The following is a 25,592-nucleotide window of genomic DNA, read 5'->3' as shown; positions in this document are numbered from 1 at the left end:
GCCTCATCCATCCCTCTAGCCCCAAAACCACAGGAGGTGCCCCACATGCCTTTTCTGGACTACGCAATGTTCTCATATGAGTCTTACTGCTAGACACCCAAGCAAGGGTCAGAACGGCTCTTGCTCACATTACCTGTGACTGCCTCTCCAGGGAGTGGGCATCCGCTCAGTACTTTCTTTACAAGGGGTAAACAAACATTAAGCAACCATGCATCAAAAGGTAGCTGTGCTAACACCTCATGATATTTTATTAATTCATTTAATGCTCATAACTCTATGTCGCAGACACAATTATCTCTCTTATAAATCAGGAGAGAGAGGCTCATATTTAGTGGTCACCAAACATGCTACACATGCTACCAACTAATATGAACTCCATTATTCTGATCACTCCTTCTTAAGTTATCCTATATTAAATTCTCAATTACAGAAGCTCTTTCTGTAATTAGTAATAGTCTTCTTCAGGAGGAAGACTATCTGTGCCCCTCTTTTAGGTTTTTCTTCACTCTATGGAAATACTAGTTTTTACCAGTCCTAGACAATTCTCTTGCTGTAAGAAAGTAACTTAAAATTACAAATTACACACAACTTTATTTCTTTGCAGTGCTTGTGTTTGAACCCTGAGCCTTATGTCCCCAACCCCTCAACCCACAATTTCAAATCAACCTGCAAATAAGTGGATACTGAAAACCCTTGCCATGCACACAGGGCCCCACAGGAGGTGCTGTGGAGCCCACGGGAAGGCAGCCTTGGCCTTCTAGGAGCTTACAGTCCTGTGGGTAGAGGACAGCACAGGAAGACCAATGACGTGAGCTAATAAACAAAAGGGCAAAAGACAAGAAGAATATAAGGAGATCAAAGAAAAAACCTTTACTTCCTATTCTTGATAAAGACACATTTTACACAAGAAGGAAAGTCTAAGGATGAGCAGGATCTGGTTGCACCAAGAGAAAGGAGCGGGTGTGAAAGTCAGAGGCAGGTGATGGCAGGCACCAGTTTCACAGGTTTGCACCAGGAAGGAGGTGAGAGGAGCATGGAGCACAGGGCTCCAGGAATAATGGACTAGGGCAGGTGGGTTCTTGGGCAGGGGAACGTGGTTTCAGGAAGATATTCTAGACGGGCTAGGGTGGTGGCTGTTGAACTGGGAAGATATTGCAATGAGAGAAACCATGGGTCAGGAACAAACAGCTCTGTGAAACTGTCAGGGAGAGGAGGGCTGGGAGTGGGAGGGAGTCAGTCATCTGAACAGAGGCTGAGCCATCTGAGAAGGCTTCGGGTGGACATGGAATGCTGGCCAGAGCTGCACGAGCGGTAAGGCTGGGAGGAGAGGAAGACCCCAGTTCAGAATGAGGCCTTCTGAAGAGGCTCCAAAGGTGGAGATGGAAGAAACCTGGGGAGAAGATCAGAATTGGAGACAGATCTGGAGTGGAGGCAAACAGACAAATGGAACAGAAAAGGATCAACCCACAGACTATGACCAAGAAGAGGAGAAAAACCAGAAACCAAAGTGGAATTAGAGAAGTCCCACAAGTGTTTCATCACAGTGTGGCTGGGGGTTCGTGATACAGGTCGGTCAGCAGCATGAATGACCATAGGGAGGTCAAGGAGAGCAAGAGAGCTGAAGAAGGAGTTGCTGGTGGCCCTCAAGGGTATTTCCATCTCACAGAGAAGAGAGGAATCAGACACTGGACTGAAGGTGGAAAAGGCAGCAGGTTGCCCCAAGAAGGAGAAGGGCAACTGGCAACAGGACAGAGTGGGTCAAAGGAAGGATGCGCAGGACCCAGGGGCCATGTTCAATCAGTGTGGAAGAGAAGAGGTGCTGATGGAAGGCAAAAGTTGGCTGGCAGGAAGAATGGGATGTAGGCACAGTGACTGTTGCCAGAGAGGGCAGGGTCCCCTAGAGAGGAGGGAAGACAAGGCAGGGACAGAGATGAAGAGCAATAGGGGGAGATCCAAGATGGCGGACTAGAGGGAGGCAGCATTCCTTGTTGCCCTGTAACTCAGGATTCAAGCAGAGGAAATATGGTTTCTCTGCGAGGCAGTCATCACTGCCCGCCAATCCCCTGCTGTTTACCCCATTGGTCCACCTTGATCACCTGCCATCTGCCAGCATTTCACCTGATGAGTGTGTATCCTCACTGACTGCCACCTATCATCCACCATTTGCCCATTTGCCCGACTCTTGCCTGCCCATCACCCACCTTTCACCTACCCATTACCCACCACCTGATGTCTACCTGCTGATTGTCCACCATTAGCCTGCAGACTACCCACAGACCGCCAGCAGATTGCCTGCTGCCCACTGTTGCCTGGAAGTCCATTGTCACAGTACCTACAGGTTTGGTTACACATGGCTGCCACCATCTTGGGACAATGGCCAGGGCCTGCAGGTTTACCACCGTGGCCACCTCAGTCTGGAGACTCAGGTCAGGGCCTGGAGATATATTGGGGTACCTGTAGGTCTGGATGCACCTGAGGTCTTTCTGCTTGGTGTGGTAGTGGCTGCCATCTGGCTGCCTCTTTGCAGGGTTGCCCCTTTGTGTGAGTGCATGCCTGGTGGTCTCTCTGCAAATTGAAAGGGCATTGAGATCTTGGGACTGCAGCAAGACTGGGCCTGGGGAAGCTTAAGCCCAGGTCCGTCAGATTGCAGTTGGGTTTGTGTGGGCCAGTCTGGGTCTGGCAAGCTGGAGACCAGGGGTAGTTCCTTGAGGGGTGCAGAGGTTGAAGAAACTGGAGAAAACGGGGCTCTCTCCAGCTCCATGAGTCCTGAGGTGTGCAGGGATGGAAGGGGCCAGCTGTAATGGTGGGAAGACTGCCATTGGCTCCCCCAACCCAACCAGTCTGGCACCCACTGTACTGGAGCTAACATCAAACTTCAGACAACCCCACCTATCAGGGTTAGATAAGGGAAGGTGAGAAAATTTTTGAAAGCCAGTAGAAACTTCATTCAATTTTCCATCGAGAATTTTCTCTTTTTTCTCCCTCTTTTTTTGCCCTCTCTCTCACACCTCTACCATCTTTGAATCCAAATATTTTTCATGCACCAACTTATTGAGGAGTGGGATGTCTAAATAGTATATGATAGTTTTGTTGTATATTCTTATATTTTTACTTTTTTAAAAAAATTTGTACATATTTTTTCTCTCACCCACCTGTCTCCCTGAATTCTCTTTCTCACTTTCTCACTTCTCTCATACTAACAGCCAACCTCTATTAATTCCTCCCTTGCTCTTACTATAAATTTTTACCTCTATGTTCTCTCCCTCTCCCTCATAAACATCACATCTTACACTACTTCTGTTTCTTCACTGTCCATCATCTGACACAGTAAACCATTTTAGCAAACTTACTGTTTATAGTGTAGACAATTGGACACTTTATTTCTATTTATTGTGACAAAACTGTGAGTGCATTAATAGGAGCCATTTGGTTTAAAGTGGTATATCATTTGCCTTGGCTGCTGTTAATATTGGTCTCCCCCTTAAAGGTGAGGTACTGGAAGTCTTCAGGGACACTATAAGACTACAGGGTAGAAACTGTACTGCCACAGATCCATACTGCTAGATGAGAAGACAAAAAAACAACATGAAAAGACAAGAGAACAAAGTGCCTCAAACAAACCAAGATATTCCAAAAATCAAATCCAAAGACAACACAGTAGAAGAAATGTCAGAGAAGGAGTTTAGAAAATATATAGATTGATCTTTGAAATAAAGAATGGTATTGGAGAAAAAATACAGGAAGTAAAAGATCACTTCAATAAAGAGGCAGAGATTATAAAAAGGAATCAAGCAGAAATCCTCGAAATGAAGGGAAAAATAAACTCAATTAAAAATTCAATGGAAAGTATCATCAACTGACTAGACCACTTGGAAGGCAGAACCTCAGAAAATGAAGACAAAATATATACTCTAGAAAATAAAGTTGACCACACAGAGAAGATGGTAAGAAACCATGAAAAGAACTTGCAAGAAATATGGGATAACATGAGAATATCAATTTTAAGATTTATCAGAATAGATGAAGGCATGGAGGTACAAACCAAAGGAATGCACAATCTTTTCAAAGACAAATTCAGAAAACTTCCCAAATCTAAAGAATGAAATGGAAAATCAAGTACAAGAGGCTTACAGACCCCAAATATACAAAATTACAGCAGACCCACACCAAGGCACATTATAATGAGAATGACTAACATACAGAATAAAGATAGAATTTTAAAGGCTGTGAGAGAAAAAAAATCAAATTACATATAAGGGAAAACCAATTTGGATCTCAGCTGATTTCTTAACCCAGACCCTCAACACCAAATTCTGGAATAACGTATATCAAGCTCTGAAAGAAAATGGATGCCAATCCAGAATTTTATATCCAGCAAAATTAAGTTTCAGATTTGAAGATGAAATAAAAACTTTCCATGATAAACAAAAGTTAAAAGAATTCACAACTAGAAAGCCTGCACTACAGAACATTCTCAACAAAATATTCCATGAGGTGGGCTGGGGAAATAGCTCAGTCGGTAGAGTGCTCGCCTCACAAGCACAAGGCCCTGGGTTCAATCCCCAGCACTGCAAAAAAAAAAAAAAAAAAAAAAAAAGAAAAAGAAAAAGAAAAAAAGACCCAACAATATGATGTCTTCAAGAGACTCACCTCCTAGGAAAAGACATCAACAGACTGAAGGTGAAAGGTCAGGAAAAAATATCACTCACATGGACTGCATAAACAAGCAGGGGTTTCCATCCTCACATCAGACAAGGTGGACTTCAAACCAAAGTTAGTCAGAAGGGATAAAGAAGGACATGTCATACTGCTTAAGGGAACCATAAATCAGGAAGACATAATGATTGTAAATATTTATGCCCCAAACAACGGTGCATCCATGTACATCAAACAAATCCTTCTCAATTCCAGGAATCAAATAGACCACAACACAATAATTCTGGGTGACTTTAACACACCCATGTCACCACTGGATAGATCTTCCAAACAAAAACTAAACAAAGAGACCATAGAACTCAATAACACAATCGATAACTTAGACTTAACAGACATATATAGAATATTCCATCCATCAGTGAGCAAATTCACTTTCTTCTCAGCAGCACATGGAACCTTCTCGAAAACAGATCATATGTTATGCCACAAAGCAGCCCTTAGAAAATGCAAAAAAATAGAGATACTGCCTTGTGTTCTATCAGACCGTAATGGAATGAAGTTAGAAATCAATGACAAAATAAAAAACAGAAATTACTCCAACACCTGGAGACTAAATAATATGCTATTGAATGAAGCATGGATAACAAAAAACATCAGGGAGGAGATAAAAAAATTCTTAGAGGTAAATGAGAACGACGATACAACATATCAAAATCTCTGGGACACTATGAAAGCAGTACTAAGAGGAAAATTCATTGCATGGAGCGCATTCAAGAAAAGAATAAAGGGCTGGGGAGATAGCTCAGTTGGTAGAGTGCCTGCCTCGCAAGCACAAGGCCCTGGGTTCAATCCCCAGCACCGCAAAAAAAAAAAAAAAAAGTCAACAACTAAATGACTTAACATTACAGCTCAGAGCCCTAGAAAAAGAAGAACAGAACAACACTAAAAGTAGTAGAAGACAGGAAATAATTAAAATCAGAGCTGAAATCAATGAAATTGAAACAAAAGAAACAATTCAAAAAATGGACAAAACAAAAGGTTGACTCTTTGAAAGAGTAAACAACATAAACAAAACCTTAGCCACACTAACAAAGAGAAGGAAAGAGAAAACTCAAATTATTAAAATTCGTGATGAAAAAGGAAATATCATGACAGACTAACAAAGAGAAGGAAAGAGAAAACTCAAATTATTAAAATTCGTGATGAAAAAAGGAAATATCATGACAGACACCACTGAAATACATAACGAGATGTTACTCTGAAAATCTATATTCCAACAAAATAGAAAATACCGAAGACATCGACAAATTTCTAGAGACATATGATCCATATATAACAAGACATAATAATCGTAAATATATATGCCCCAAACAATGGAGCAGGTACATACACCAAACAAACCCTTCTCAATTTCAAGAATCAAATAGACCACAACACAATAATACTGGGTGACTTTAACACAAATCTCTCACCATTGGATAGATCTTCCAAACAAAAACTAAACACAGAAAGTATGGAATTAAATAATACAATGATTTAGACTTAACAGACATATATAGAGTATTTCATCCATCATTGGGGAAATACACTTTCTTCTCAGAAGTACATGGATCCTTCTCTAAAACAGAAAAAGAAACAAAGAAACTCATAGAAAATACAAAAAAAGAGAAATACTACCCCGCATTCTATCAGTTCATAACGAAATGAAAGTAGAAATCAATGATTAAAAAAAAAATAGAAGCTACTTCAATCTGGAGACTAAACAGCATGCTATTGAATGATGAATGGATAAAAGAAGAAATCAAGGAATAAATAAAAGGTAAATGAAAACATTTAGAGGTAAATGAGAACATCAGTACAACATATCAAAATCTCTGGGATGCAGTGCTAAGAAGAAAGTACATTGCATTGAGTTCATACATTAAAAGAATAAAAAGTGAACAAATCAATGACCTAACATTACATCTCAAAGCCCCAGAAAAAGAAGAACAAATAAACACCAAAAGCAGCAAAAGACAGGAAATAATTAAAATGAGGGCTGAAATCAAAGAAACTGAGAAGAAACAATTGAAAAAATTGACAAAACTGAAAGTTGGTTCTATGAAAAAATAAATAAATTGATAAACCCTTAGCTATGCTAAGAGAGAAACTCAAAATTACTAAAATTTGTGATAAAAGGAATTATCACAAAAGATACTACTGAAATACAGAAGATAATTAAAAACTATTTTGAAAATTTATACTCAAGTAAAATAGAAAAATTGAAGACATCGACAAATTTCTAGAGATGTATGATCTATCCAAACTGATGCAGGAGGACATACACAATTTAAACAGATCAATTTCAAGCAATGAAATAGAAGACACCATCAAACGCCTATCAACCAAGAAAAGCCCAGGACCAGACAGATTCTCAGCCAAGTTCTACAAGACCTTCAAAGAAGAATTAACACCAATACTCCTTAAATTATTCCATGAAAGAAAAAAGGAGGGAGCCCTTCCAGACTCATTCTATGAGGCTAAAACCAGACAAAGGCACATCAAGGAAAAAAAAATAGAAGCTACTTCCTCAGACCAATATCCCTGATGAACATAGAGGCAAAAATTCTCAATAAAATTCTGGCAAACTGCATACAAAAACACATTAAAAAGATAGTGTACCACGATCAAGTGGGGTTCATCCCTGGAATGCAAGGTTGGTTCAACATATGGAAATCAATATACATAATACTTCACATCAATAGAATTAAAGACAAGAATCATATGATTATCTCAATAGATGCAGAAAAAGCATTTGACAAAATACAGCACCTCTTCATGTTCAAAACACTAGAAAAACTAGAGATAATAGGACCATATCTTAACATTGTAAAAGCTATCTATGCTAAGCCCATGGCTAACGTCATATTAAATGGAGAAAAACTGAAAGTACTCCCTCTAAAAACTGGAATGAGACAGGGATCCCTCTTTCACCACTTCTATTCAACATTGTTCTTGACACTCTAGTCAGAGCAATCAGACAGATGAAAGAAATTAAAGAGATAAGAATAGGAAAAGAAGAACTCAAACTATCACTATTTGCTGATGACATGATTCTATGTTTAAAGATTCAAAAAATTCCACCAGAAAACTTCTAGAACTCATAAATGAATTTGGCAAGGTAGCAGGATATAGTCAATACCCATAAATCAAATGTATTTCTATACATAAGCAATGAATACACTGCAAGAGTAATTAGGAAAATTAATTCACAATAGCCTCAACAAAAATAAAATACTTGGAAATCAATTTAACAAAAGAGGTGAAAGACCTCTACAATAAAAACTACAGAACAATAAATAAAGAAATTGAAGAAGACCTTAGAAGATGGAAAGGTCTCGCATGCTCTTGGACAGGCAGAATTAATATTATCAAAATGGCCATACTACCAAAAGTGTTATATAGATTCAATGCAATTTCTATTAAAATCCCAATGACATTCTTCATAGAACTAGAAAAACCAATCATGAAATTCATTTGGAAAAATAAGAGACTCAGAATAGCCAAGGCAATCCTTAGCAAGTAGAGTGAAGCAGGAGGCATCACATTACCAGACCTTAAACTATACTACAGAGCAAAAGTAACAAAAACAGCATGGTATTGGCACCAAAATAGACATGTAGACCAATGGTACAGAACAGAAGACACAGTGACAAACCCACATAAATATGTTTATCTCATATTAGACAAAGGTGCCAAGAATATACATTGGAGAAAAGATAGCCTATTCAACAAATGATGCTGGGAAAACTGGAAATCCATATGTAACAAATGAAATTAAAACTTTATCTCTCACCCTGTACAAAAATCAACTCAAAGTGAATCAAAGACTTAGGCACTAGAACAGAGATTTTATGCCTAATAGAAGAAAAAGTAGGTCAACTCCCTATCATGTTGGCTTACACAATGACTTCCTCAACAAGATTCCTAAAGCACAAGAAGTAAAATCAAGAATCAATAAATGCGATGGTATCAAACTAAAAAAACATCTTCACAGCAAAGGAAACAATCAAGAATGTGAAGAGTCTACAGAATGGGAAAAAAATCTTTACTACCTGCACCTCAGATAGAGCACTAATCTCTAGAATATTTAAAGAATTCAAAAAGCTTAACACACACACACACACACACACAAAAAAAAAAAAAAAAAAAAAAAAACCAACAACAACAACAAATAACCAATCAATAAACGGGCTAAGAAACTGGACAGACACTTCACAGAAGAAATACAACTGATCAACAAAAATATGAAAAAATGTTCATCATCTCTTGCAATTAGACAAATGCAAATCAAAACTACTCTAAGATTTCACCTCATTCCAGTCAGAATGGCAATTATCAAGAATACAAGAAATAATAAGTGTTGGCGAGGATGTGGGGAAAAAGGTACACTCATAATTGTTGGTTGACCGCAGACTGGTACAACCACTCTGGAAAACAGTATGGAGATTCCTCAGAAAACTTGGAATGGAACCACCATTTTACCCAGCTATCCCACTCTTCAGTTTCCCAAAGGACTTAAAATCAGCATAACACAGTGATGCAGCCATAGCAGTGTTTATAGTAGCTCAATGTACAACAGCTAAACTATGGAACCAACCTAGATGCCCTTCACAACAGATAAATGGATAAAGAAATGTGGTACATATACACAATGGAATATTACTCAGCTTTAAAGAAGAATGAAATGATGACTTTTTCAGGTAAATGGATGGAACTAGAGAATATCATACTAAGAGAAATAAGCCAATCCCAAAAATCTAAAGGCCAAATGTTTTCTCTGATAAGTGAATGCTGATCCATAGTGAGGGGTGGGTAGGGAAAAAATGAAGGAACTTTGGATTATGCAGTGGGGAGTGAGGGCAGGAGGGGTGGGGCAATGGGGATGGGAAGAATGGTAGAATGAGACAGATATTATTACTCTATATACTTGTATGAAAAGAAATTATTTTAAATAAAAAAGAAAATTACACAAAAGAGAGATGAAGAGCAATAAAACAGAAGTGCTTAATGGCCTATCTGTGCCAATTACTTATCCATCTCTTCCTGGACTAACCCAGGATTTTCCATCAGAGTTAATATGCTCTCTGGAAACCTGTTTGTAGTTTGGAATCTCGAGAGTGGCTGCAAGTCCATCTCTTCCTGAACTTCTGCACAGAGAATCAAGTAGAACAGAGTCTCACAGCCATTTTGGTCTACAGAGGATCTGGTGGTTTGTACTGTAAGTACCAGGCCATGTGTGTTCTGAGTCTCTGCAAGTGAGTGTCAGTTCACAATTCTTTTGTGACAAACTATCAGCACCAGCAAGGCAAGAGTCACAACCAGAACAGGACTGAGGGAAAGCCCTGTGCCTGCTTCCTGGAAAGGAACCTTACTTGGGGCAGAACTCGCAGTATTGGGGCCCGGAGCTCTGCCCACTTGACCCAAGGGTGCAGCCGAAGTCTGCACTGAATTAACTAGCATGGCGTACAACCTTGGCAATAGGATTTTAAAGAAGTCCTCTAGGTGATTTTAGCAAGCAGCAAAGTTTAGGAGTCAATGCTTGCAGGTTGTCGGTGAACAATGGCCCCAGCTCTAGGAACTACATGCCTTGACCTCTCAATAGATATGCAGAAAGGCACAGCAGCTGTTGGTCTGCCAAACAAGGTCAGCTGAAGATCAGAGCACAAGGCCACAGTCATCTCAGCTGACTTCAGATGTCATCCTTTGTCCATCAATACAGGCCCTAGACCAGGGAGGATCAGCCATCTTCCTTCTAGAAGCTGCTGAGTCCAGATCATCAGGCTGCAGGAAGCTGGGTATGGACACACCACGTTAGTGGCCCCTGAACATTTGAGTTCCAAGAACTAGTAAAGCACTCCTCCCCCCGCAATGTGTGACAGTTATAGGGCTGCCAGATTTCTATTTCATTTTCTTCTGTTACCATCATTTCATAAAAGACCAGATATTTTAACCCCAAAGATTTAGAAAACATAATTTCAGAATAATAGGACTTCAAACTGAATACATACATCTTTTGGAAACACTCATTGTGAGCATCTTTTTCTCATTTTGCCTCAAAGTGATAAAAACTGTTGTAGTATCAGCACTTAGGAACTGCACACTACATTAATTTTATTCCACTTATAAAATCACAATAGATGAAAGGATCCCTGTGGTCTCTCAGTTCTAGCAGTCTATGATTCTGCAGCCCCATGAGTTTTAACAACCGCCTGACCCTGTGCCCTCTCTATAGGAGTTGAGCTCTTCTGACAGGCAGGTTTTAGGAACATCCAGGAAACACATTTTCTATTCATTAGTGTGTGTCAGTGGCTCCAAAAAGAGATCATTTTCAAATAACCCCACCATTACACAGACTAGGGTCATCCCCATGATGAAATGACTTGCCAGGCTCCAAATCAATTAGGTGTCTTCTCAGATAACTTCTTCCACACATAAGGAGCAACACATTGCTTTTACTTTTGAAATATTCATAAGTTGACTATCATATTACCAAAACAAAAAATCAGGACAGGACATGACAGACTCTAGGATTCCCAGAGGGAACTAGGGCTTCTATTTGTAAACTGACAAACAGGAAATCTCACAATGCCAAGCAGTGCTGGCTTCCCAAGTAAAAATCTAGCCCAGAACCCCACCTTTCTTTGGATAAAGGTCTTGGATGATCTCTTGTCAATTTTTCTGTAGACCCATATGTCTGCAGAGTCTGCTGCTGTCACTGGCCTTGAAGTGTGGTCCTACCTGTCCTGGCAGGTACAGCACGAGTACGGTGGGGCAAACGTGAGTGCTCACAGTGGCCAGATTGCTGCAGGTGACTTTCTCGGGTACCAGAATCCCTGCTCGCCCTCAAGTTGAGATCCTCTTACACTCGGTCTCACTTTTGTTTTTCGGATCACTACCCTAAAGCATCCAGTAGGGCTTGCCTTCAGAGAAGAGGCGACTAAACGCCAGGGGCACAAACATGAAGGGTTCCCCAGCAGCCCCAGCAAGAAGGAAGCGCCACCCAAAGATGCCTGTGGCTTTCCATCCAGAACTGCAGATGCAGGCCTGGGGTTCCAAGTTTGCTTCATAAACATTTACTTTTTAAATTTTGGTGGTCAGCATGGTAGCACATGCCTCTCAGCTACCTGGGAGGATGAAGGAAGAGGATACAAGTTCAAGGCAAGAAGATCATGAGTTCGTAGCTAGTGCCGGCAACTTAGCAAGACCCCATCTCGAAATAAAATCCTTAAAAAGCGTTGGAGAGGACTGGGGCTGTGGCTCAGTGGCAGAGCACTTGCCTGGCATGTGTCAGGCACTGGGTTTGATCCTCAGCACCACATAAAAACAAATAAACAAATAATAAAAACATTCTGTCAATTAAAAAACAACAACAACAACAAAACCAAAAAGGGTTGGAGGTAAAGTTCAGTGGTAGAGCACCTTGGGTTCAATACCCATAACTGGGAAAAAAAAAAAAAAAAAAAAAAAAAATATATATATATATATATATATATACACACATATATATGCATAATATATGCATATACACACGCATATATACACATGTATATATGTCTGTATTATTTATGCATGTACATATTCTTCTGGTCAAAAATTAACATATATATTTTCAACCATCTGGTTGACCATCTTCTAACAAAGTTCTCATAAATGCATTGGCACCAAGTTGTGGGACAGTGACTGGAATCGTCTTGTGGCTAAGCCATGATACTCGACCAGCTGGGAACTTGTTAGAAACGCAGGCGGTCTCTACCTGAGGCCCACCCAATCAGGTTCTATGTTCAACAGATCCCTAGGGATTCTGATGCCCACTAAAGCATGAGGGATGCTGAGCTAGAGAGCAGATACAGTGGGACTCACACCAAAATAATTAATTCAGGCTCCATGGAAACCAAATTCACTATGCCAACATTAAAGTAGCCCATGTCTGCTGAATGAAAAGGAGCCCTGAAGCCGGGCATGGTGGCACACACCTGTCATCTCAAGAGGCTGAGGCAGGAGGATTGTGAGTTCAGCCTCAGCAACTTAACAAGTTGCTTAACTAAGCAACTCAGGAAACCCTCTCTCTAAATAAAATACCAAAAAGGGCTGAGGATGTAGCTCAGTGGTCGAGTGCCCCGGGCTCAAGGTTCAATCCCTGGTACCAAAAAAAGAAAAAAAAGAAAAAAAGAAAAAGAAAAAAGGGGCCTTGAAATACACCATCCTGCATCGTACTGGGCTGACCGAGCTTTTAGGTGGGCCAAACAATATCATTTACACATTCAGAGGAGATCGGGCGCGTTCAGGGTGGTATGGCTGTAGACACACATTCAGAATTACATATTAACGTATAAATTTGTTTTGATTTATAGTCAGAGTTCTAAGCCAAACAGGCTTGTACCCATTTTTATAGTTATACATATTTAAATAGTATAAATTTTTTAAAAAATAGGGTTAGTGCTGGGTGTCCCAGTTGTATTTTTCTTTAAAATAGGTGTGTTATCTGTACTTGGCTCAAGATTGCAGATACATTCCTATATACTCTTTCATTCAAAAAATGCCAATACTGAAGTTTAAATTCTCCCAATAACAGGTGAAATCACATAGTTTTGTCAAGAGCCATATGAATTCCAAGATGCCACCTGCCATCTTCACAAAAGAACAATAACCATTTTAGGAAAAATATCTTTTGAATTCACATCAGAAGCTTTGATAGAGTGTGGATAGGCAGGTGATGAAAGAAAAAAGTAACATTAATCTGAAGCATGGAATCAAGAAAAAGTAACTCCAGGAAAAAAAGATATTCTGGGCCAGCCGCAGTGGCATGTGCCTGTAATCCTAGCAGCTCAGGAGGCGGAGGCAGGAGGATTACAAGTTCAAAGCCTCAACAAGGGAGGCACTAAGCAACTCAGTGACACCCTGTCTCTAAACAAAATACAAAATAGGACTGGGGATGTGGTTCAGTGGTCGAGTGCCCCTGAGTCCAATCCTTGGTACCTTCCACCAAAAAAAGATATATATTTAAATGGCAAAGAAAACAGCTATTCCTTGTTTTCCCATCATCTCTCTTTTTTTTTGTTGTTTATCTTTATTTTTCTTAAGTTTTGTTTTTAGTTGTAGATGGACACAATACCTTTATTTATTTTCATGTGGTGCTGAGGACCGAACCCAGGACCTTGTACCTGCGAGGCAAGAGCTCGGCTACTAAGCCACACTCCAGCCCCATCATCTCTTATGTTTACAAACGTTGTAATCTGGTCCTGTGCTGAGGAAAAGCTATCACACTCTTTCATTTGCTTATTTAGACATTTTACTCCTCAAACAACTACTGAGTCCTTTGTTGTATAACATCAACTGTATAAGTTATTCAGTGACCTATTATATTTTGTCCATTTTTATTAGGCAAACAATTTATAGCAGTTATAATTACTGTGCATACGCAATTTTTTTTTACTTGATATACTTTTGCATGTGCTTTCTGTTTTTTTACTACATACTGGTGCCTCATATTATGATATCTCAGAGTTTGATTAGTTATTGAGCATGTGAAATAGTTCTATTTTATAATTAATAGATTTGCTATAAATACATTTGCACAGATAGCTTTGTAAAACAATGGTTTATTTAGATGTGAGACTGCTAACTTAAGAATCTGACAGGTTGATAGCACTTTTACCTGGATACTATTTAGAATATAGTCTTTAAAAAGATTTTTGCTTTGTAAAATCAACAGTAGATGCTTAACTTGGTTGCCTTTCTGATATTTATTGATACAAGCATAACAATTTTTTATTACTTTAATTAATGTTGCATTTTTAAATTAAACTAACCTTTCATTCTAAAATAAACCCAATTCAGTCTCAGTCACAATGAATAACTCTTTGGGTATATTGTTATTATCTGTGGCCTTTTTATTGAGAAATTCTACATCAATGTTAAAAAGTATCACTGAACCATGATCTTATCAGGTTTTAGGATAAAGTCCGTATTATAAAGAATATATTTATTTGACTATCATATCATCCTGTTTCTATGATAAAGAAATAAGTTTTTCAAAGTTAGATTTTTCCCTATCAAATCTTTTATTCCAGCTGCTTTTTTAGAGAACAAGAACTTTTTTCTTCTTTAATCACACTAATTATGAAAGATAATATTGATTTTATTATTATTATTTTTTTGGTAGCCAGAGCCCCATGCACACGAGGCAAGCGCTCTACCACTAAGCTACATCTTCAGCCCCAGTTTTGGTAATCTTTTAAAAGAACCAAATCTTGGGTGGTGCACACCTATAATTCCAACAACTCAGAAGGCTGAGGCAGAAGGATTGCAAGTTCAAGACCAGACTTAGCAATTCAGCAAGACCCTATCTCAAAATAAAAAATAAAAAGGACTGGGGAAACAGGGCGTGGTGGCGCAGGCCTGTAATCCCAGTGTCTTGGGAGGCTGAGGCAGGAGGATTGCGAGTTCAAAGCCAGCCTCAGCAAAAGTGGGGTGCTAAGCAACTCAGTGAGACCCTGTCTCTAATAAAATACGAAATAGGGCTGGGGATGTGGCTCAGTGGTTGAGTGCCCCTGAGTTCAATCCCCGGCACACATGCACCCTGAAAAAAAAGGACTGGGGATACAGCTCAGTGGTAAAGCAGCTCTGGGTTCAATTCCCAGTACCTTTATTATCAATAACAATAAAATAATAGAAATATCAAATCTTGATTATATTTATGGGTTGTAAGGGTTTTTTTTAGTTTATTTTTATGACATTTTATTGTTTAATTTGTTCTTTTATAGTTTATTGCTTTGCCCTTTCTTAACATAATTGTAGTTGTTTTTATTTAAGTACTTAAAATTTCTTGGAACTGCATAAATGGTATTTACATTACTTAATAATCTTTCATGGTATGCTCTATATTTTAAGATATTCTATATATTTTCTCCCTAATTCAGTTGCTATTCAGTTGCCATTAATTTTAATTTTTAGTAATTATCTTTTTAAATAGGAATCAGCTCAACCCACATAGTGGGAAACACCCCCCTTGGCTATACTCCCCACCCTCAGGCCTCCTCCCGAAAGAAGACAACTACCACCAGCTTCTCAAGTACCTTTCATGTCTGTGTGAAAGAAAAGTGCAGGGTTTTTTTTTTTTCTTTTACACAATGAAAATGAGTTATGCACACTCACTGTGCCTCAAATATAAACCTACATAAGAGAATTTATCGCAATTTTAACATGGCTTACTACTCTTTGATTATGCTTTTATTCCTAATTTCATTATGATCCATGCAAGTAGTTTTATGAAATTTCCATTTCTTGTATTTATTAGAATATACCCTGTGACATAGTAATATACCCTGTGATCAATTTTTATGAAAGAGTTGCACAATTTTTTTTTTACAAAGTGTATTTCTCTGGCTTTTTTGTTTTATTTTCTTCAAATCTGTTATCTTACTAGTTATGCAATTTAAAACTACTACATAACTTTTCTTGATATGCTTGCTGTTTTAAAAATTATTTATATATATATTTTTAGTTGTTGATAGACCTTTATTTTATCCATTTATTTATATGTGGTGCTAAGAATTGAACCCAATGCCTCACACATGGAAGCAAGTGCTCAACCATGGAGCCACAGCTCCAGCCCGTATGCTTGCTCTTTTATGATGATGGAAGAACATCTTCACTGAGATGCCTCAAAAAACTAGGGATCGAACCACCTTATGATCCAGCTTGGTATTTTCCCAGAAGTTCTAAAATCAGGATACTATAATGACACAGCTACCTCAATTTTTATAGCAGCACAATTCACAATAGCTAAATTATGGAATCAACCGAGATGTCTGTTAATAGATGAACGAATTAAGAAATTGTGATATCTATCTACTTATCTATACATACACACCTGGAGTTCTACTCAGCTATAAAAAAAGAACAAAATCATGGCATTTCCTGGTACATGGATGGAAGTGGAGAATAGCACGCTAAGTGAAAGAAGCCAAATGCAGCAAATCAAAAGTAAAATGTTTTCTCTCACATGCAGAAGCTAGAGTAAAATAAAGAAGGAGTGAAGGATAGGATAACAAAGAACCAATCAAATATAAACTAACAGGCGAGTGAAAGGAAGTCTAGTAGAGGAAGGAGAAGCGGGGAGGACAGGGAGGGAAAAGGGGGGTTCATGAACTAGAATCAATTTCTATTAGGTCTAACCATAAAGCTCCATGTATATATTTCGTGAGGTTATTTCAGGCATATATTGCCAATAAAGGTTTTGTTGTGATTTGTTGTGTTTTTATCATTGCCCTTATTAACCTCTCAATACAATTTAGTTTGATAATCTACATTTCCGTTTAAAATTTGAAGTTTTAGCCTTTTTATGTATGCATGGTGGGAGGTATGTACTTTGTATTATGTAATTTACAAAATATTATTTTAATTAAGTTTACTCAAATCATTTTCTTGAATAAATTATACTTTATTTCATCTAGGGCTTAAACTAAAAAAATGATGTTTCTAAGTGTAATTAGAGTCACAATGTCAATTACTTAAGATATTTTTCTAGAGTCAAAGAGGACAGTTATTTTCTGGGTACCTCAGGTAACTGGCTAGTCTGCTAAACTCTACAGATTAAACACCTCCAGAGGCCTGTTCATCAAGCGATCAAAGCATTTATAACACCCCCATGACACTGTCAGGTCCACAAATCTGTCAATTTACATAAATATTTAACAGGAAAAGATATTCAAATACTAATACATATACATAAATGCCTTATCAAAAATATATTTAAAAAACTTGCTTGTAAATGGACAGAGATGATAAAGTCCCTTTCCTACAACATTTTAAGAACCATGGATATATCCAACAGAGCAACAGAGCATTATCGAATCACAACTTACAAAAAAATAGACAACTGGAAGCCACATGACTTGTTACTCCTGAAATTCACAGTATCGATCCTCAAAATTCTTTTAAACAACAACCTTTAACATAACTCAGTTTTCTAGGCTTAGGGAATAGATGAAATAAATGAAATACCTTCTCTCCTGTGCCCTCAGTTTTGAGCTTACAACACAGAGAAAAAGAAGAGGGAATGAACGAGGCTAAAGTCAGAAGGATCAGGATACTGAATTCGTGGACCTGGAAACGGAAGCTGCTAAGAGTGGCATGTGACCAGTAATACAAGGTGCCTTTCTACTCCCCCGTCCTGGTCCCAGACACCGGGATCCTGTCCAGATGTGGGGCACACCTGAGCACAACACCTACCAGAATTTCTGACACCTACACATCTGAGAAGAGTTGTTTTAGAGTAAAAATAACTTTCTTGATTCAGAAAACTGGGGCCTTTCAGGACTCAAGTGAATTTTAGGCCCTATCAAGTACTAATTATATTCTTGAAAACTTGCTTCCACTTCATATCTAAAGAATAAGAAATATCAGAAAGCTTAAGGTGCTGGTATTTTTGCATTGAAATAAACTCAGATTTCCTGAAAAAGTGATTCGCCAATAGCGAGATATAAGCTGGGTGCAGTGTGCATGCCTTAATCCCAGCAACTTGGGAGGCTAAAGTAGGAGGATCACAAGTTCATGGCCAGCCTCATCAACTAAGGGGAGCTTTGTCTCAAAATAAAAAGGACCACCGAGTCCCAGCACCAAAAAATAAAATAAAATAAACAAATGAATAAACAAATAAATAAATAAATGGACCAGGGATGTAGCTCACTGGTAAAGTGTCCCTGGGTTCAATCCCCACTACCAAAAAAATTAAAAATTTAAAATAAAGAGGTAGAGAAGTCACAAAAACTGGAACTTTATTCACTGTAATACTCATCTTGGTCTCCATGCCAAGGACAGTGTGCAGTGCACTGAGCTATAACAAGGCCTCCTGTCAACTTCAGCACCAAAGCTCCACAGAGAATCAGAATAGATGGACTTCCCCTTGGGTAGTGGATTGTGTTATGATACTGTGAGAGGAACTAGCTACCGCTGCCTGGAGATGTTGTCCTCCTTATATCAGTTCCTCTGTCAGAGTCTAGTTAGCAGCAAGGAATTAAAAACAACTATAAATGGATTATTTTGCTGGTGCTAATGGTTTGGTCACTATGGAAGACCAAATTCTCATGAGGGATGAAAAAAGAAAAGAGGTTATCCAAGGAACCCATGACAATAAATTTCAAATACCCACTGAGACAGGTACAGGTACTTTTCCAAACTCTTCAAAAAATACTAACAATCAAATTCACCAGCCTACATTGGGTTCAGAGCCTCAGCAATCACTAAGTGCCTTTTGGCACTGGAAACTAAAGTACCTAATGGCACTGCTTTGTAGCAGAATTATTTTACAGATATGAAAACAGATGAAATGCTCCCTTATCCAAAAAGTATGGAAACCTTGACACCCATTCACCTCCACCAGACCTCCTCAGGTTGAAAAGTGGGTATTCAGTGAAGCAAACAACTGTTGAATAATTCCTCTGACCTGCAGAATGAGAACGAAGTAGTCTACAGGTTTGTTGCGCTGGTAGAGGTAGTACTCTGGGGCTTTCTTGTTCTTCTCATCATACTTCAGTTCCTGGATGACATTGGGGTGCTTTAGCAGCCTTAGAAGGATCTTCTCTGACATCTGGGATGGGCTAAATGCTTCTACTTCTATAGACATAAACACAACTTGACATTACACTTCAAATGGACGGATAAGATCACGCTAGTAATCAAGGTGTTCAGATAGTAAGAATACTTGGCATCAAAGTGATACAACATGGGTGAACGAGACTTCCATTTCGTGATCCACTGGGGACAGATTACCTGGGAGAAATTAGAAAACGCTCATTTCTCGCATTCTCCTTTTTAATCTTTCCTTTTCACCTGGCATTGGGTTCAGTCTCATAAGAACGCCCTATGTTTCTGACATGGAAATGAAAACCAATCAGCAGCAGGCTCCTTGAGCGGCAGGAGGCCTCCAACAAGCAGGACAACCAGACTGTCCAACCACAGCGGGAGGAGGAAGCCAAGGTCGGGAAGCGCCGAGGCGTGGGTTAGTACCGGTGCAGACACGGGCTCCCCTGCCACTCTCCCACGCAACTATCCTGCGGTTCCGGGACCACGGAGGGAGAGATTCGAATAAAAGCAAGGCCGTGCACACATCAACATGCACTCCAACTTGCCAACAAAAAAAGGAATGTTGGTCAGCATTAACAAAGATAGGAACTTTATTTAAAATAACAAAAGTCCAAATTACTGAATTAGGGTGCTATTCCTGAAACTGGACTTTATGATTTCTCAGAGGCAGAGTAGGATAACATTCAGTTTTAACGTGTGGTTCTTAAATGATGAGAAACAATATCATCGGAATTAGAAGAATAATAAGCGAGTAAAAGATATTGTTTATTTATTTTTTTTAAATTAGATACTATGTAAGAGCTATAAATTCTGTATTCACTTCTGCAACTTTTTTGGTAATAAAAAATACATAGCAGAAAATTTGGAAAATACAGAAAAAGAAAATAAAAATTATGTATAAGCCAACCACTTAGATAACCATTGAGAGCAATTTGGTGAGTATTTCTTTCCAGTGCTTTGCCTAGGCCTGTGTGCCTGCGTACCCATCTCTGTGTACCACAGAAACACAACGGTAATCTTAATGTACACATAGCTTTATGTCCTGTTTTTTCCCATTTACATTAACTCATGGACACCTTCCCATGTCATAAATATGAGATTGTGAGCACTTCCATGTATCTGAAAACATGATTTGAAAGCGTAGGTAGCATTCCACCACGTGGCTGTTGTTGGCCTTCTTTTCAAAATATGCTAAGTATACTGCATGCAGTTGAAAGGTACTGGCTGCCCATCTTGGAAACAGACGTCTTCTACAAGCCTCTGGTTACTTTCGGATTTTCTCACACTTCCCCTGGCCAACAGAGCTCACCCTTCACCTAGGGAGCCGTTTGGGGATGTGAGAGGGTTAGTCAGTCTCTTAAGTCCATTCAACCTTGACCTCTCGGGAGCAGTCAGTGCCGGCTGGGTTGGTGGTTTTAATAATGTAAACACTTGCCTCCTGGAATGGGCCCAAGTTAACAATCTGATTTGAAGAGGCCACCAAGAAATCCATGTCAAAGTCCTTAGAATTTCTGATTTCATCAAAACCATAAAAGATACAGATTTAAGTCTGAAAACCTATGTTTCTTCTTTGCAAATCATAGCACCTGTGTTACCACTGATGTCCAACTGTTCTTCCAAGGCAAGCTGAAGAGAGAATTACTCAACTGTCCAATCAAACGAGCTGTGTCTGGTCTGCACTGTCAGCCTACTCGGCCAGCTGGCTCGCCATGGACTTAGCTGGAAGGAGATGGCCTGGCCTACTGAACACATGCAGTGTGGCACTGACATTCATCCTTACCTTTCAGACCAATTTTAAGTTACTGGTCCACCCCTGGTAAATGTCTCAGAGGGTTCATGCCGACACTGAACACAGGAGAGGAGAGAATTTAAAGAGAAAAAAACAAAACAAAACAAAAAAACAAAAAAACAAAAAACAAAACACAAAAGTGGCATTACTTATCACCCCATTTCCCGGTCTCCACCCCCAGCCCCCCACTCAGTGCTGGTGAGAAACGGCTCCAGGGCTGGCAGCGATCTCAAACTGTGATAAGCGCACTTGCCTGTTGCTAGGAAACGGTGCATGGCCAGGAGAAGCTGCGGTGATATTTTAACCTTCATCTCGCTGTCTGTCTGCTTAAAGGCAGAAAAATCTTGCTTTCTTTCACGGTGGGCCACTTTCTTTTTTGTCCTGTTATCGGCTGAGGGAGGAAGGAGAAAAGAAGAAAAATAAGAAAATGCAGTCTGTTAGAACATGATCTTTTCAGATGACAGAGATGGAGCACTCCGAAGGCCAGACTCTCCAGGGGTGGGCATTCCGCCTACAAGCACCACCCCAGGAGGAAGGGGCAAAGTCCCACCTACTTGGCCCAGAGCCACTTGTCCCCAGTGACCTGACCAGACCTCACGAAGGTCGTCAGACCTGACAGGGTAGACGGGGACAAGCCCCTCGCAGAAGCACACAGCAGCAGACTGTATGCCCTGAAGGGCACGCATGGCCTCCTGCAACTCAACGTCACCACACTCCAGTGAAGAACCGCCATCAGGGTACACACAAGGGAAGCTGTCTCTGCCCTTAAGAGGCCCCTTAGCCTCAGAAGAAAGAAAATAAACACAAACAAAGCCCCTCAAGAAACAAGAAAGCATTCACGAAACACTATTTTAATTACATCTGTTGACTGCTCTTCTACCCCAGGCCATGATATCCTCAAGGTCAAGTGAACATGAAGAAGGTGATCCAGAACAGGGCCCAGCAAGCCTCCCCTGGAAAGGGCCAGGGAGCGCAGACCTTAGGCCCTGTGAGCTATACAGCTTCTGTTACAGGAATCCACACTGTGATACAGCCATGAATTAGTGTGGCTGGAGTTCAACGAAATTTCATTTATGGGCATAGAAATTTGAATTTCATTTAATCTCTACATCACAAAGTAATTATTCTTGAATTTTTTTTTCCAACTTAAAAATGTGAAAAGTTCTTAGTTTACAGACCATACAAAAACAGGTCTCAGGCAATCCTGGGCTATAAGCTTGTCAACCCCTGATCTAGAAGGCATTTCGTATCAAACTATTTTTTAAAATTTTTTTCTGGACAAAGTAATGATCAAGAAAAAAAAAAAAAAAACTGGCTTAAAGACAAGACCCCAATTTCTTGCTTCATCTCCAAGAACCATGAGTCAGTGCATTATCACTTTCTGCACAGGGCCAAATAGATTGATTACGAGGCTTTTCAAGGGGAGAAGGAAATCACATCTTATATGCTTTTCTTCTGTCTCAAATTCTTTTGAAAACCAGACAATGCAAACTATTATAGATCAAGAATATACCTGAAATCACAAGTTTGGCACTGAGTACCATGCTGGGTACCAGTAGGTAATGGGAGGGAACACTTCTGTGGGAATGAAGTCCAATCCCAGTTTAAAAGAAGTTCAACTAACAAAGCAGGTGAGATCTCAAACACTCTAAGTCATCTTTCTAATGGCAAGAGGTACCCCAGGAAAACACACAAGCATTCAGAGACACACTTGGTATTAATCAGTGGCTTGGGAGAAAGGATGAAAAGAATGTAAACACACAAATAACAATATTCTCTGTTATGAAGCCTTGACTACCCTCCAAGTGTTAATAGGATATGTCAAAGGAGACATGGGAAAGTGTTTTCAAGAACTCTTGCTTGCCTTACAAGCACAGAGCCCTGGGTTCAATCCTCAGCACCGAAAAAAAAAAAAAAAAAAAAAAAAAACAACTCTCTACAGTCATTTATGTATGATGTGTCAAAATGCATTCTACTGTCATGTGTAACTAGAAAAAATTTAAAAAAAATTAAAATGTATGGTTGAAGTCAGAAAAAAATGTATACAGATGTGAAGGCAAAAAAAGGACGCATTTTCAGAAGCTCGTCAGTAACATATAAAATGTCTTCTTTCAAGGGTATATAGAAGACTATTAATTTTAAGATGAGGAAGGTTTCCTTGTAGGGCAGACTGAATAAAATCATTCTCTTTGAGTAAGGAAGGCTTTGTACTGAGTGCCTCAGCCCACTGGGACAGTCCCTGTCCCCCTCCAAGCCAGATTTCAGAACCAAGAGGATAAACAGAACAGAGCATCTGCTCTTCTCTACCCAATCCCGAGAGCCCCCAATTTCTCAGGCCTTACGACCCCTTTGGCAATGACTCCTGGAAGGCCCTCACATTGCTAAGAGTAGGATGGAGAAGGCTGAGGCTCCTCTGTCCAGCAATTCAGTTGTACACTCGAATGAGACAGGATGCAGGTGCAACTTAGCCCAGGGTCCAATTCTGGGTAAACAAGTTATGAATATTTTCCTACCCCTCCTGCCCTGAGCCAAGCTCTTCTCCATCCCCACCTGCCCCTCAAAGGCAGTAGAGAACAGGAAAAATACATCCTTATTGTGTACCCATCCAGTCCTGCCTCCTGGATCCCAACCACCGCCACTACTCCAGCAAACTATGCCTGCATACCTTACCTGCACCCTGCCCCATGGGTTCTGAAACATGGACATTTAATCAGCAGTCATCCACCAGTTTAACAAACCCTATTCACTTTTGAAATGCATTAATTATGAGCTTAAGAAGAAACTGAAATTCATTTGAAAACAATTTGCCCAGCTGTGTAAAATGAAAATTTAGTAAAGAACGATGTAAAATACATTTGGAAACCAAGAGCAAAATTTCCTGTTTTGGGCAAGCAACACACAGATTAATGGTCAAGAGAAGCTGGCTTTTCAAAGAATATTGCCACTCAATGTTACACAGAATCTGTCTCTTCCTCCCCTTGATAAAGGGACTGGAATACACTGAAAGGGTGTACAGCCTACACACATCATGCTTAAGTATAAACAGAGGCAGCCAACTTGGGGGAAGAAATGTCAGATGACTCACAAAAAACATGACAGAAAAAGCAAAGGTTTTAGGAAATTACACTCAGATGATTCTACTCACTGTATAAATCTGTTTCATCTAGAATCTCAGATTTGATGATTTCTTCAATCACATCTTCTAAGGTGACAATTCCCAGAACTTCGTAAAATGGATCCCCTTCTCCCTCATTGTTCACCCGCTGCACGATAGCCAGGTGAGATTTACCTTTAGAGAAGAGAAAAGAAAAAGGTGAAGGGCTAATTTTCAAGATTCCTTGAGTGACATCTTATATGTGATTATTATAAAAATAGTAGCAAATCTTTTGCAGAAAAAATTTCATACCATATTATTAAAGTCTGCATTTCAGTACTTGAAATTGGTATGGAAATACCACTATCAAACGGAAAAGCTTCCTGAATCATCGAAAGCATTAAGGTTGGACCAGTTTTTGTACATACTGTCCAGCACCACAGTCCTCTGCTCGCTCAGGGATGTGTCTTCAATGCTGGCAGCTCTTCCCTTGGAAAATCTTAGCAATTGACACTCAAGCAGAGCAGTTGTCTCAAAGTGTGGTCCACGGACCTCCTAAGGGGTCCTCAAGACCCTTAGGTGGTTGATGAGGTGAAACTATTTTCCTAAGAATATTAAAATGTCATAGGCCTTTTCGCCTCTGTTGATGCTTGAATCGATGGCACAAAGGCACCTTGCTTAGCCCAGAGCCAGGCCATGGTCCTTGGCACAAGAGATCACTACTCACCACCACACACTTTCAAGAGGACAAAGAGTTCATTTCTCTTAAGAATGTTCTAAATAAAGCAGTACAAATATTTTGACCCTGAGTACATCTCCTTTAATATTCTACTTGACAAAATGGGAAGGACCATAAACACTTCTGCTGCATTCTGAAGTGCCATACCTGCCTTGAGGGATGGCACCTGTGTGACGACTCCAGCTGAACCAGCCACATTTTTCTTCTCTTTTTTTCAGTGCCGGGGATGGAACCCAGGCCTTGCACACGCCAGGCAAGCATTCTACCAGTGAGCTAACCCCTCGGCCCAAGCCCCTTTTTTCTAGTGAATGCCATTTTTACCTAAAAGAATAATTGCCAGACAAACTATGGTTATTTAGATGTATTTGGGAGACACTTTTGCAAAAATGAACAAAGTGATTATGTCACATCAAGGAAAGCCATGGGCAGGGTTCGCTGCCAAGATAAAACCCGAGATTTCAACAGAACACTAGAACTTTGGGAAACTCATATCCACCACGAGGAAGCGCTTGACAGTTTCTCAATGGTTAAAGACCTTTTTTTTTTTTTTTCTGGTGGGGAGGTTGGGACAGGTAATGATATTAATGAATGCAACTTTTAAAATAGTGAATAATGCAGATGTGTGGACAGTTTGAAGAACTGCATAACTCAGTGAACCAGTGTTTTTCAAGTGACCATGGCAATGA

The 25,592-nt window shown here is 39.6% G+C and overlaps 1 protein-coding gene across 4 annotated transcripts in view; it reads right to left on the bottom strand.

The window, feature by feature from the left end:
• Cnnm2 (cyclin and CBS domain divalent metal cation transport mediator 2) overlaps positions 1–25,592 on the bottom strand; it is a 142,232-nt gene that overhangs the window by 16,718 nt on the left and 99,922 nt on the right. For 3 of the 4 annotated variants that reach the window (XR_007108758.1, XM_047552990.1, XM_047552991.1), the window contains exons 2-4: positions 24,219–24,362; positions 21,327–21,464; positions 19,145–19,314 (exon numbers count right to left, since the gene is read on the bottom strand). Coding sequence is in view for 3 of the 4 variants with exons in the window: in XM_047552990.1 (XP_047408946.1) it covers positions 19,145–19,314; positions 21,327–21,464; positions 24,219–24,362 (452 nt within the window). In the remaining variant the exon portion in view is untranslated. Of the gene's footprint in view, positions 1–19,144; positions 19,315–21,064; positions 21,130–21,326; positions 21,465–24,218; positions 24,363–25,592 lie in introns of those variants that run through there. The other variant, XM_047552992.1, reaches the window with a different exon arrangement.

This window comes from Sciurus carolinensis, chromosome 5 (assembly GCF_902686445.1).
Source record: "Sciurus carolinensis chromosome 5, mSciCar1.2, whole genome shotgun sequence".
In the NCBI taxonomy this organism is placed as follows: Eukaryota; Metazoa; Chordata; class Mammalia; order Rodentia; family Sciuridae; genus Sciurus; species Sciurus carolinensis.
This window is presented reverse-complemented; position numbering and strand designations above follow the sequence as displayed.